Source organism: Suncus etruscus, chromosome 7 (assembly GCF_024139225.1).
Source record: "Suncus etruscus isolate mSunEtr1 chromosome 7, mSunEtr1.pri.cur, whole genome shotgun sequence".
In the NCBI taxonomy this organism is placed as follows: Eukaryota; Metazoa; Chordata; class Mammalia; order Eulipotyphla; family Soricidae; genus Suncus; species Suncus etruscus.
The window spans coordinates 84,514,605-84,528,727 of NC_064854.1; the positions used below are offsets into that span (position 1 = coordinate 84,514,605).

Below are 14,123 nucleotides of genomic sequence, written 5' to 3' on the forward strand. Positions count from 1 at the left end.
CCGAAAGGGGACAAGGGGATGGGAAGTAATTTCTCATTCTGGGGATTATTCATGGATTCACAGACACCTAACAAAGGATTTAACAGCACAGATTCCCTACATTCTTCTACCAGTATTGCTTATAAAACAGATCTCAAAGGGCGAAAATCAAACAATCAAATAACAAAACCAGTGGACAAAATTGTCACTATATGAGGATGTTCAAAAAGAGTTATAGATGTAGGGAATACATCTGAGATATACAAAGGATATACACGTGTCTTTTTATGTTTTAGAAATAGTCAAGAGGGAGGGTGTTGTTTCCAAGATACACCTTTGGTTTGTGATTTAGACAAGCGAAGAGCACATAGAGCCATGTCCTCGCTGTGTTGCCTGCTGAAGCTTCTGACTCCCGGAGAGGCATTTGCTTACTAATTGCTAGAAGTAGGAAGTTCACCAGTCCCCTTCCAGCCCCTTGCAGGAACGAGGAAGTCTGGGGTCTCCTTTAAATTAAATGCTCCTCGCTGGAACCCACTTTCTGGGACCCTGAGCAGGTGTCCAGGAATTACCCTGGGGACCTGGAGGCTTTTTGGTCAATTTAAGGGGAAGAGGCTGTGGGGGGCAGCTGATACAGCCTCTTCCCCTTAAATTGACCAAAAAGCCTACAGGGTGGAGCCATGCCATCAACATATTGCCTGCTGGAGCTTCAGACTCCACCCAAAAAATTACTCTGAAAAATATGTAATCCACCTTGGCCAAAACAAAAATCATTAGTATAGAAAAATGGTTAAATGTGGGTTATTAGATGGGAGTGAGGGAGTGGAGGAATAAAACGAGCTCCTGGGTGGCTTTCAGATTATGACAAACAGATTAAACACAATGATATCCAAATATCTGTCAATATGTTCACAATGCACAGGTTTAGTAAGGAAACTTCCCTGGAAATTCCTGAAGCCAGAACCTATTGTGCTACTATTCCTACCTCGCTGACTTGCCCAGGCATGTGGCCCAGAGGAAGCCCTGGAGCTCCAGCGGAAGGAGGTAGAGATGTGCTGGGGTGACCATGTTCCGCACCCCTTCCTAGGCCTGGTTAAAGAGGTCCATGGCATGGCGGAGGGCTGCCAAACCCCATGCTGGCAGAACCTCCCGGTCCCAGGAAGGAAGAAGATCTTTCCAGAGCTGGAAGGCCGGAAGGTCAAAGCCACCACCCAAACCCTTCCTCTGGAGCTGAGAGGGAAATGGGGAAAGCCTAGGGTAACCAATAAGCTCCTCTAAGGGACCCACCTCACTGACTTGCCCAGGCATGTGGCCCAAGGGAAGCCCTGGAGTTCCGGAGGAAGGAGGTAGAGGGGTGCTGGGGTGACCCATGTCCCGCACCCCTTCCTAAACCTGGTTAAAGAGGCCTTTGGCAAGGCAGAAGGCTGCCAAACCCCATGCTGGCAGAAACTCCCCCTTTCTTTCTTTCCTCCCTCCCTCCCTTCTTTTCTTTCCTTTTCTTTTCTTTTAATTTTTTGGGACATACTTGGTGATGCTCAGGAGTTACTCCTGGCTATGCACTCAGAAATGTACATACACCAGGATACAAGAGCCACCCACTGAGTGAGAGAAACTATTCACCCAATACCCATCAGATAAGGGGCTAATCTCCAAAGTATACAAGGCACTGACAGAACTTGCAAGAAAACAAAAATCTAATCTAATCAAAAAATGGGGAGAAGAAATGGACAGACATTTTGATAAAGAAGAAATACACATGACCAAAATCACATAAAAAATGCTCCACAGCACTAATCATCAGGGAGATGCAAATCAAAACAACTATGAGGTACCACCTCACACTCCAGAGATTGGCACACATCACAAAGAATGAGAACAAGCAGTGTTGGTAGGGCTTTGGAGAGAAAGGAACTCTTATCCACTGCTGGTGGGAATGCCATCTAGTCCAACCTTTATGGAAAGCGATATGGAGATTCCTCCAAAAACTGGAAATTGAGTTCCCATATGATCCAGTTATACCACTCCTAGGAATATACCCTAAGAACACAAAAATACGATACAAAAATCCCTTCCTTATACCTATATTTATTGCAGCACTATTTACCATACCCAGACTCTGGAAACAACCAAGATGCCCTTCAACAGACGAATGGCTAAAGAAACTGTGGTACATATACACAATGGAATTCTATGCAGCCCTCAGAAGAGATGAAGTCATGGTTTAGCGGGATCATATGGGAGTTCAATTTCCAGGTTTTTTGAGGAATCTCCATTGTTTTCCATAAAAGCTGGACTAGGCAGCATTCCCACCAGCAGTGAATAAGAGTGAAAGAGTTCCTTTCTCTCCACATCCCCACCAGCACTGATTTTTGTGTCCTTTGTGATGTGTGCCAGTCTCTGTGGTGTAAGATGGTACCTCATTGTAGTTTTGATTTTCATCTCTCTGATGATTAGTGATGTGGAACATTTTTCACGTGTCTTTTGGCCATGTGTATTTCTTCTTTGAGGAAGTATCTATTCATTTCTTCTCCCAGTTTTTTGATGGGGTTATGTTTTTCTCTTGTTAAGTTCTGTCAGTACCTTGTATATCTTGGATATTAGCCCCTTGTTTGATGGGTATTGGATGAACAGTTTCTCCCAAACTGTAGTTGGGTTTTGTATCTTAGGCACTATTTCTTTGAGGTGCAGAAGGTTCTCAGCTTAACATAGTCCCATCAGTTTGTCTCTGTTTCCACTTGTTTAGAGAGTGCATTTTCCTCCTTGAAGATGCCTTTAGTTAGTCTCAATGTCATAGAGTGTTTTACCTATGTGTTGTTCTATATACCTTATGGTTTCAGGCCTGATATCAAGGTCTTTAATCCATTTAGATTTGATCTTTGTTCATGGTGTTAGCTGGGGGTCAGAATTTGCCTTTTTGCAAGTGGCTAACCAGTTTTGCCAACACCACTTGTTGAAGGGGCGTTCCTTGCTCCATTTTGGATTTCTTGCCTCTTTATCAAAGATTAGTTGATTGTATGTCTGGGGAATATTCTCTGAATACTCAAGTCTATTCCACTGATCTGAGGATCTGTATTTATTCCAATTCCATACTGTCGTGATAACTACTGCTTTGTAATACAGTTTAAAATTGGGGAAAGTAATGCCTCCTATATTCTTTTTTCCAAGAATTGCTTTAGCTATTTATGGTTGTTTATTGTTCCAAATTAACTTCGGGAGTGTTTGATCCACTTCTTTGAAAAATGTCATGGTTACATTTAGAGGGAATGCATTAAATCTGTACAATGTTTTGGGGAGTATTGTATCTTAATAACATTAATCTTGCCAATCCATGAGCAGGGTATGTGTCTCCATTTCCTTGTGTCCTCTCTTATTTATTTAAGTAGGGTTTTGTAGTTTTCTTTGTACAGACCGTTTACCTCTTTAGTTAAGTTGACCCAAGATATTTGAGTTTGTGGGGCACTAATATGAATGGAATTGTTTTCTTAATGTCCATTTCTTCTCTATCATTATTAGTGTATAAGAAGGCCATTGACTTTTGTGTGTTAATTTTGTAGCCTGCCACTTTGCTATATGAATCTATGGTTTCTAGATATGGATTTTGATAGGACCTTTAGGGTTTTCTAAGTATATTATCATGTCATCTGCAAACAGTGAGAGCTCGACTTCTTCCTTACCAACCTCAATCTTTTTCTTGTCAATCACTATGGCAAGTACTTCCAGTACTATGTTGAATAGGAATGGTGAGAGAGGGCAGCCTTGTCTTGTAACAAACTTTAGGGGAAATGCTTTTAGTTTATCTTCATTAATAATAATATTTGCCATTGGCTTGTGGTAGATGGCCTTGACTATACTGAGAAAAGTTCCTTTCATTCCCATCTTGATGGTTTAAAACCAGTTCTAAAGGAGATAAATACATCTCTAATTGTGCAACTTAAATGAGGTAAAAAGTTTTCAAGACAAGTAATTTAAACCTTGAAGAGTACATTATAACTTAACATAGCGTTCTAGAATCTGCTTTAGAAAGAGACTGGAATGCAGACAAAAAATGCAGGAAGCTATCACAAAAGGCACAAGTGAATGCACGGGATTTATTTTTTGGGGAGTGGGAATTTGAACAAGGAAGTTGGTCCATTCTTGAAGGTGTTCAGAGCTTACTCCTGGCTCTGTATTCAGGGATCACTCCTGGTGAAGACCATCTGGAATGCTAATGTTGTCATCCGTGACAACGAAAGCTTTGCTGAGGGTTTGAGAGATGTTAAGCCAAACAGCTGGGTTCTTTTCCACAGCATCGGAGACTTACCCTGTGATTGGTGTAGAGCTGTGTGCAAAGCACTGGAAACAGCAGATAAAATTGTTTTGTCATTATTACTGGGACCAACTCCTGGGTTCAACACCCACCAATCCATAAGGTCTCCTGCCAGGAGTGATTTCTGAGTGCAGGGGCAGGAGTCAAAACTTGAAGACCTTTAGGGAGTTCCATGGCTTTTATAATTTGCTCTGTTACATCTGATGTATTAAGTCCTTGTGGCCTCTTCTCTCAGAAGAGCTGGTGAGCGCCATCTTCTTCCACTTCTTCCAGCACAAGCAACAGCACCTCGGGGCGGGCCTTGCCCCACAATCATCTAATTATTTCTTGCTACATCATCCCCTGTATAAACTGATCCTGAGACCTAAGAGGGCACCAAGTTTGAAAAGGCCCTAGCTGCCTTAGAGAGCGTCTTTTCAAATCTGTCTACTATTGTAGGATCTTTTCAAAGCTGCCTATATTCAGAGAGATAGAGAGAGAGAGAGTGCTTGACAAGTAGCACCTGTAGGGGAGGACGTTTGAAGAGTAATCTGTATTCACAGGCAGTAAGGCCTTGAAAAACCTTGGTTGCCTGTCCATGAGGCACTCAGGAAAAAAAAGAGGATGTAGCATAAATATTATTTAAGACATAACTTCAGCTAACATTTTAAAGACTTTTCTTAGAGCTTCTCTTAAAGATTACTCAGATTTATGTAAACACACCCTAATAGGAACACTTGTATAGATTTAAATTTTTTTATTTAATTTTACAGAATACTCATTACTCTCAAATCTAGCTTTGCTGTTAGACTATGTGCAGTCATATCAAGGGTTAATATTTCAGGCCCCAGTTCAGAATGCATAACCGGAATAAGACCAAAATAATAAATAATACCAATCTCTGGGGACAGATGTTGCTAGCTAAAACTTCAGATAACAAAAGCACCTCAAGAGTGTAAAAGTGATCTAAGTCAAACAATTATAAACATACAATATACCCTAAATAATTTTTCGCTGGTTTTTGATTGTTAAAATATTTTTTCTGAAAATATACCTTGCCAAGAAATTGAGTATAAGTATTTCACCTTTTCCTTTGAATAAACTGAAGAGAGCTTGAACCCAACTTAAGTCTTTGGCCTGTCTCCTTTTGCCAAATTCTGTGCACCCACCTTTCCAAGGGATCCCAGAAGATTCCTTAATGTCAGGACTAATAGTCCATGACAATTTCTTATATAAATTACATGTGTACTCTGAATGTACTTCAGTCCATAACCATTTCTCTCTGTTTTATGTGGAAATACAAGTCTATCTTGGGAAAAAACATAAGCGCGAATTGAGCACAGATTCAGAGATTCACATGAGTCCTTTGCTGCTTGATTAGGATCCAAACTGGTTCTCCCTATAGGCAGTCTGGCTATATCATTTCTGTGGACTCACTACAGAGAAAAGGCTACCTCTCTTCTTTGGCTCACCAGGAGAGGACTGTTACATACCAAATCTTCCTTTTTCTGCTTTCCTCCTGGGGTGAGACATCTCCATCTTTCTCCTTCTCCTTCTACTCTTTTTTCCTTCTGTTTCTATCTTTCTCTTATTCTCTCCTCTTTTCCCCTCCCCTTTCCTTCTTTTCCTCTCCTCCCTTCTTTGTCTCCTCCTTATCCCCTCTCCTCTCTTTCCTTCTTCCTCTCTTCTCTCCTCTCTTTCCTTCTTCCTCTCTTTTCTCCTCTCCTTCCTTCAGTCCTTCTGTCTCTCCTCCCCCTTCCCCTTTCTCCTTTCCTCTCCTTCTCTTCTCTTCCTCCGCTCACCAGCTTTCTTTCCTGAAGTTCAGGGTCTGTGTAAACAGAGATGGCTGCTCTACCCTCGCTGAGGTCCAGCTAGGACAAGAAGTTAGCATGAGAAAGGAAAGGACTATGTCCTTCTGGTCCCTGTGGTGACCAAAACAGAGAAGGAAAGAAGGAAAGGAGCAGACTGATTATCCCAGGATCCGTCTCAGACCAGCTTTGTGTTTCTTGTCAGACTAGAATCCTAAATTGCTGACCTGCTGGCCAAAATATCACATCTTTAACCCTGCATTGACCGGGTTGGGTGAGGTGGAGCAAATGTGCAGGGTGAGGAAGACATCAGAGAGTTACATGGAGAAAGAGGGCTTTCTGAAGGAGCCCTGGCCACCTTCAGACTGTGTCCTTAGCACTGAAGAACTATGTGGGAAATCCACAGTCATCCTGAAGCAGATGGGAAAGGAATTTCTGCCCTATAATCTTAGACCAATAAGCTTGGACCAGATCTGTCTGTCCAGGACACATACCCGGATGACCCAGTCTGGAGGGCACAGCTGCCTTGATCACGTGCTGGTCTCTGTAGAAACCCCTTCTCCCAACCCCAGGAAATTTAGAGTGGCCCATGTCTGTGTGCAAACAACTCCTATTTCAGCTTCTAAACCAGAACCCAATATTTATGTCATTCTGAAAGTGGTTGGTTCCCATCTTTCCTTTCCTTCCTGAGTATTACTGCAGCTCAAGACCCATGGAGCGTACTACGTTCATACATTTCAGAACATGTGCCGTGAGAGGTTGTGTTTATCTTTCTAAATTATGCCTTCATGGAAAAAACCTCTAACTCCTTAATAAAAGGATTGGAAGATAAGTTTTGGCAAAAAGAAAATCTAGTTTTGCTACAAACAGGCTCAAAGTATCACTCTTGATCTTAGCCAAAAGGCTGAGAAGCGATTAAACAGACTCAAAGTAAAGGAAATATTGTTCTTGCATTCACCAACAGGTTGTCAATGCTCCTGCCAAGGAAATGTGATTACAAATTAGAGCAGTACCACTAGCAAAGCATTAGAATCCCAAGGTTCTTTTGGGCCACACTTGGCGACGCTCAGGGGTTACTCCTGGCTATGCACTCAGAAGTTGCTCCTGGCTTGGGAGACCATATGGGACGCCAGGGTATCGAACCACGGTCCATCCTAGGCTAGCACTGACAAGGCGGACCTCTAGCGCCATCACACCAGCCCCAGAATCTCAAGATTCTAATAAACTGCCTTATTGTGGTACTCATGGCTCTCTCAATACAGTTCTTTCTCACTTAGTTTGACAATAAAGATGCAAACCCACAGTTCAAAGGAAGGGAAAGACGAAAACTTTCTCCCTGATAACAATGCTTTTGGAAGATTATTTTAGGGAAAAAAAGGTGAGAGTATGCCATAGAAACACAGTATGTCTGAAACTGGCAAAGGTTCATAATTCTCTCAGTGATGAATCCGGGCAAACAATTGTGCTCAGTAAACAGTATGGAGAACAGAAGCACCATGCTGGGATTCTGCTACCTCTAATCTCTGCTTGCTCATGTCCCCAGTCTACTGAAAAAGGTATCATGGGCCATACAACTCACCATAGTAAATGAGGCGCCCACGTGCCACATTGTGGCCCCGTGCATTATCAGCCATGCACTCGTAGAAACCTGCATCTTCCTGTTCGAAGCTGGGGATCTCCAGAACTCCACTGAACTTATGCAGTTTGGTTTTACTGGATAAGGGGAGTCCATCACTTCTTCTCCAACTAATCTGAGGAACAGGACTGAGAAGAGAATAGTTATATTAGTGCTCTTTCAAATCAGTGTCTGGAAACTTCTTTACTATGCTTTTCTATACTTTGCATCATAAATAAATAGTAAATAAAGTTTTTGTTTAAACCCTACAGAAAGGAAGAGTCTCGGGTGCAGAACACACCTCAGTTCTCAACTCGGTTCCCCCGACATCAAAATTTACTTTCAGCTGTTACTTCACTGAGCTAAACTTTGTGATTTTGAGTTAAATCTTCATTTGGACCAAGCATTCTCATGCATATCTCCTGCATCATCAGTGCAAGGTGTGTGGGAGAGAATATAGGCAGTGTTTCTTTGTGATATTATGCTGGCGGAATCTGCTTCTGCAAGCAGCCTTTAAAGTTTCAGCTTCATTATCTGTGTCTGTGGCCCCTGTACTTTCTGTTTCTTGTTTAACAAAACAGAGGGCTATTTCAGCTTTCTGGGTTTTTCAGACCCCTGGTGCCCTGCACTTTGAGACAAGCTCTGAACCTACTTTCCGAGGGCGAAGCACTCCAGCTTCACAGTGGAGCCCTTTGCTGCCAGCAGTGTCTCTGGAAACTGCACCTCAATCTTCGGTTCATATTGCCCCATCACGCCTGGAAGGAACAAGGCCAGGTCAGCCCAGCATAGGCAGTAAATCTCTCATAGGTGTGTGATAAGGACTGTGAGTCCTCCTGTCCTGTGTCCACATAGGGGAGTGGCACTTTCCCTTTGAGGACTCAATCTGATTTTTTTACCACCATGCACACAACTTGCCTTAATCCAGACTAGAGCAGGTAGTGCTCCCTTTTGTACCAGCTGATTAAATCTAGCCTAACTGAAGATCTACATGGGCATCTCCAAAACCTCTGAGAGCAAGATTACAGGAACCCTATCCTCACTTGTAAGGTGCAGAGCCCACACTGCTTCTTACTGCCCTGGCTACAAGCACCAGCACCTCCATAGTGGGGTGAAATCACATGGTTCAGGGAGATCTGCTGTTGGGATGGGGCATGTGAATTCTAGCTCAGCTGTGTAGCATCTGAGAAGCACTCCACAGTTTCTAGTTAAGAAGGTTGCAGGGACACACCCTACACTTTTTCTGACAGTGACTTGAAGGGCATAGAATGTGCCATGTGGTGCTCAGGGTACAGAGAGTCCAACTCCTGTGAATGGGCACTTAGGTGGTAACCTTGTCCACTATGAAATCCCTCATACAATGTAGGCCACAATACTCATCACCTGCTTTAAGCAGATGTTTCACACACAACTCAGGCTTGTCAACCAGAATCATGGTGCTGGAGTTGGGGGTGTGTGAACAATGAGAGATACTATTAGTTGGTGAGAAGGTCCAGCTACCAGAAGTTGGGTCTCAAGCACCAGGGTCACAGAGCTTTTCTTTGAGTCAGGCTTGCTGGGACACCCAGTTCCACAAGCTTCATTTCTACTTTTGCCCTGCTGTGAACTCACACACCGCCACCCCCACACCCATGCTGGTCTGTTTGGCGAGAGAGGTCAGGCTGGGGTCTGACCCTCATCCCGGGCTGTACACAATTCTCCTGACCTCCACTCAGCCTTAGTCAGGCTGTGGCCCAACCCTTCAGCAGGGCTCCACCTACCATCAGCACGGAGTATCAGTGAGGTGGGTGGACCCAGCACATGGCCGCCAGTCACCACACTTGTCACCACACATGTGTAGCTACCCACATCCCCTGGCTCCACCTTGGCGATGTACAAGTGGCCAGTCTTCTGTGAGATGAACCTTCGCTTATCTTCCTGCACAAACACTGGGTATTCATTGAAGATCCATGAGTAAGAAAGCTCTGGGGACAGAACAGGAGAGAACATGTCACCATAAGGAACAACCAAAGACTTCATTGAGACAAGACATCCAGAAGGAGATTACACTCTAAATACACAAAGAATCTATACAATAAAGCCAAGTTACAAACTACTTTCTAGAAAATAGGAACAAGATCAAAAAAGACCCTAAAGAAGGTAAAATTAGACATTACAATGAGCAGGACACTTGCATTGCATGTGGTTAACCTGGGTTCAATCCCCGGCACATTATATGATGGTCCCTTGAGTCCTGCTAGGTATGATCCCTGAGTACAGAACTAGGAGTAAGCCCTGAACACTTAGTATAGCTCCCTAAAACAGATACAAGGGTCAAGAAACACATAGTTGAAATGCTCCTTATCCCCTATATCAGCAAAATACAAATCAAAGAACTATGAGCTTTACTTCCCATGGTGAGAATGGCCAGTACTAAAGATTGCAGCCACCAGTGCTGTGGAGAGAAGGCAAGTAGAGCCACATTTATTGTAGCTCGGGCTGGCAGCAGTTCAGCTTCTCTGAAAAACTGTGGAGCTGATCAGGCCCCTCAAAGCAAAACTTTTACTGAGAACTAATTCTAGCTCTGGCATGCACCTGCTCCAAGAACATAAGCAGGGTTGGGAAGACCCACAGTACACTGCATGCTGCTCATGAACACTATGCCTGGTGACAGAATGGTGACACATATATACTTGTACATATATGTATATACATATATGCATGTACATATACGTATATATATATATACATATACATGGATGGACTCTCTCAGTTAGATGGATCCTTGCCTTTCCTTATAGCCTGGCAGAGGGCCAGATATGTCAGAAGAAAAAGACAGATGTCCATCTCTGATGTGGGATATAAAGAAGCAGAAAAAGACTGAGTGTGCAAGGAAAAGACCCTGGAGTCTGATTCCAGAACTGAGGTTAGCCAAGGGCAACAAAGAGTTTTTAATACTGCTGGTAAGGCGGGAAGTGACCCTTGCTATCTGTGAAGCAGTGTTTTCTTCACTAGAGTAACTTCTGCTACACACACACACACACACACACACACACACACACACACACACACACAGTAGCTCCTAGTCCGTGCCAGTCACTGTGTGCCTGTGCTCTGATTCCAGATGCTTCCTCAGTCCATCTGAGACCATTCGTTACCCTCGGCTCTGGGAATTACTAAATCAGCTTCTTCTAAGGCTGTAGTTCATTTCATTTCAGCAACAGGCCTTCTAGAATATTCTGGTCATGTCTTTTTTTCCATCCTTATTGAATTAATTATATTAGCTGAGCTTCAGCTTGCTTGCTGTGAAGGCTTTGAAGCTTCCTACATAAAGGGGAAGAAAAAGGAGTTTGCTGATGTGATTGAGAATGTGAATCCTTGAGGGAACATTGTGCATATGCTGCTCAGACAATGTTGTTCTGGGGTTTTGGAGATATCATGCTCTTACACATGCATGCACGCGCACACACACACACACACACACACACACACAAAGCCTTGAGCTCTGACTATAAGGTACTTAAAATAGACTCTGAGGCACCTCTGAAGGAAGAGTGTATTCACTCTGAAACTGGAATTTGGGGCTCAAAATGATTATTTTTCCTGCTGTAGGAATGGTTGCTCCTATTGTAACCCTCCTCACTTTCTTTTACCTCAGACTATGCCAAGCACGAGTGTGAGGGGATTATCTGAGGAACAAGAAAAAGCTCTAGGAGTGGAGATTCACAAGGTAACCTTGGTGTGCACACATGCTTACATGCATGCTACACATACAGATACATACATGTCCATCAACATATTCATGCACATACACACATGCAATATATTCTTCAATACACAAACAGCCTCTTGTTAGCAATCGCATAATGGCAACACTCATGCACATGCATGTTCACGCATGCAAGTATTCATGTATTCAATTACATAATGCAAGCATGGACACATACATCCATGTACAATCATGCCATGCACATATGCATCTACACACATACACAACCATGCAAGCACACTCAAACATACATATGTACATACAGTTGTACAATGCACATGGGTGTGAAGGTGTACACATATGAGTAATAACCATACATCTCTATCCATACATGTATAGATACAAGCATGAGCTTCTATATATTTAATATGTACACCATGAACAGTCATGCACCACACATGCACTCCCATACATTTAAACACTCATGCATACATGCATACTTATGCATATGGGCACTCACTTTCAGGTTACACTCAGTATAGGCACACTTACACATGTTCACACATATATACACACAGTTCTGTACATGCTTTTGGGTACATAAGCTCACTCATGACCCTGACTCCTACTCAGGTCCAGAGGGCACCTTCCTGGTGACCACTTGCCCGTCTCTCCCCAGTGAGACTGTAAGGCCCATAGGTTGGGTAAGAATGAGTGGTGGGAGTGGGGATGCTCATCATGCTGTGAGGACAGGAAAGAGCTGCCTCAGCCTTGTACCTACTGTGTCCATCATCACACACCACAGGAGATGTTCAAGGTAGAGATTTGAAACTGGCTCTTCAAACGTTTAGAAAGAAATGTCTGCATGGTGCATCCAAAATGGCAATACATTTTACACAACATATTTTTAAATTAACATTAAGCTCTGCTTCTCTCCTTTATTTTTTTAAATAATATTTGTAATTAAGATCCTTGATTACAGACACGATTGTAGTTGGGTATCAGTTATATAAAGAATACCCCTACACCAGTGCAACATTCTCACCACCAAAGCTCCCCTTCTCTCATCTCCCCCCACCCAGCTTTAAAGCTTTAAAAGTTTTAAATATCTTTTTTGCTGTTAACTTTCTCATTTGCTTCTCTTCAAACATTCGGTGACCTTTTCTTCCTTACTCCAGAGATGGGGAGTGGGGTTCAGAGTCTTTGGGTGTCAGGATTCAAGTTGACACCTAACGCTGCAAGTCAAAGACCACCTCTGATAATGCAAGATGCAAAAGGGAGTTTAATTGGTTAACCGAGATCCTAAACTCATCCAACCAGGTAGTCTTGGCAAAAACCCTGAGTCAAATCTTCAAGCAGTTTATATAGAAATCACAAACAGCAATGGTACAATCATTTCACTGATTTTTCTGGCTCAACTTTGGTTGTCTAGGGATACTCTGACTCAAACACTGGCTTTCAGACCCTGGCTGTTAAGGGTTACTCTAATTCAAACTTTGGTTGTTAAGGGAGCCTTTTCAGATAGAACATTCCAAGCTCACTCAACCCCTAGTTTCTTATTCCTGGAAGGCATCAACTTTGGTTTTATTTCTGAGTTAACTCTTTCTCTGCCTTCTGCTAGGGGTGGAAAAGTACACTTTACTAGGGTTTGGGCTCATCTTAGTCTAGGTTCCTTATCATGGATTTAGGGTTGGGGGATCTTGGTTCTTACATGGGAAATTACTTTCCCAATAAAAGTGCTATCTGGGTTGAGGTGTATGATGTTTTGTAGCTTCCTCTACTTTTTCAATAAAATCTATTTCCTCATGATTAGCACATTCTAATTTGCTTCAAGAAAATCCTGCTTTGTAGCTCCAGAGAGAAATTTTGTAGCAATAGATTTGGGATGTTTGATCTCCTCTTGGAAGGAGTCCATGTCCCATTTGAAGTGGACAATAAAGGTGTAAGTGCCTGCTAGCTGCAGCCAAGCCACACTGGATCTATGTATAGAAAGAATGGGAGGCCAGTGTAAGGAAGAGAAAGTGAGCATGGCACAGACTGCTTCACCAAAGGATCCAAGAACTGAAGCAAAGCTTGCAAGACTAAACAGGCAAGTCCCCCAGGCTCAAAGCTCCAAGAGAACCCTGTAGCTCTTCTCAGACTAGTCTGAATCAAAGCAACATATATGTCATCTTGGGCTTCCCAATAGGAACTGTCTATGTTCTTCCATAAAGGATTTATTGGTATATGTGAGAGAAGGGAAGCAACTGAGGGGGTCAAGAGTAACTCACAGCAAAGGTGCTGTGGCCACCTCATGAAACCTTGCTGCTGTAAAGCATTGTAAGAAGACTGAGCAAAGGCATGATCCATTCTGCCTCCACAATTTGACAAATCCAGTGCTATTCATGCTGGAAATTTGGGCACAACATGGGATAACATTCCCATTTCACAGCAATTATCACTGTTTTAGTTGATAAAGAGGTAGACCTGAACATTCTCTCACTAAACTAGCATCAAAAAATCACAGATTTGAATTAATAAAAGTCCCAAGAGCCACACTTGGATGCTGACACTACATGCATGACTACCATCAAGGCAGAGTTCTCAAGTGCTCTATTCAGAGGATGTGGGGCAGGTGACACAGGCAAGGTTCCGAAGGCATCCAACAACTGCACAGTGAAGGGCAGGCTTACCCCCCAAAACAGGATTACTGGTGTGAAACACAGAAGAGAGACCTGAGCTGCACTTTTGGGCCTCCTCTATCACCATTCTCCT

General features: G+C 43.0%; 1 protein-coding gene across 1 annotated transcript in view; it reads right to left on the reverse strand.

Moving 5' to 3' along the window:
- LOC126013809 (contactin-3-like) overlaps window positions 1–14,123 on the reverse strand; it is a 140,483-nt gene that overhangs the window by 57,521 nt on the left and 68,839 nt on the right. The window contains 3 exon segments of the mRNA XM_049777010.1: window positions 7,649–7,833; window positions 8,337–8,439; window positions 9,442–9,645. Of these exon segments, the coding sequence (XP_049632967.1) occupies window positions 7,649–7,833; window positions 8,337–8,439; window positions 9,442–9,645 (492 nt within the window).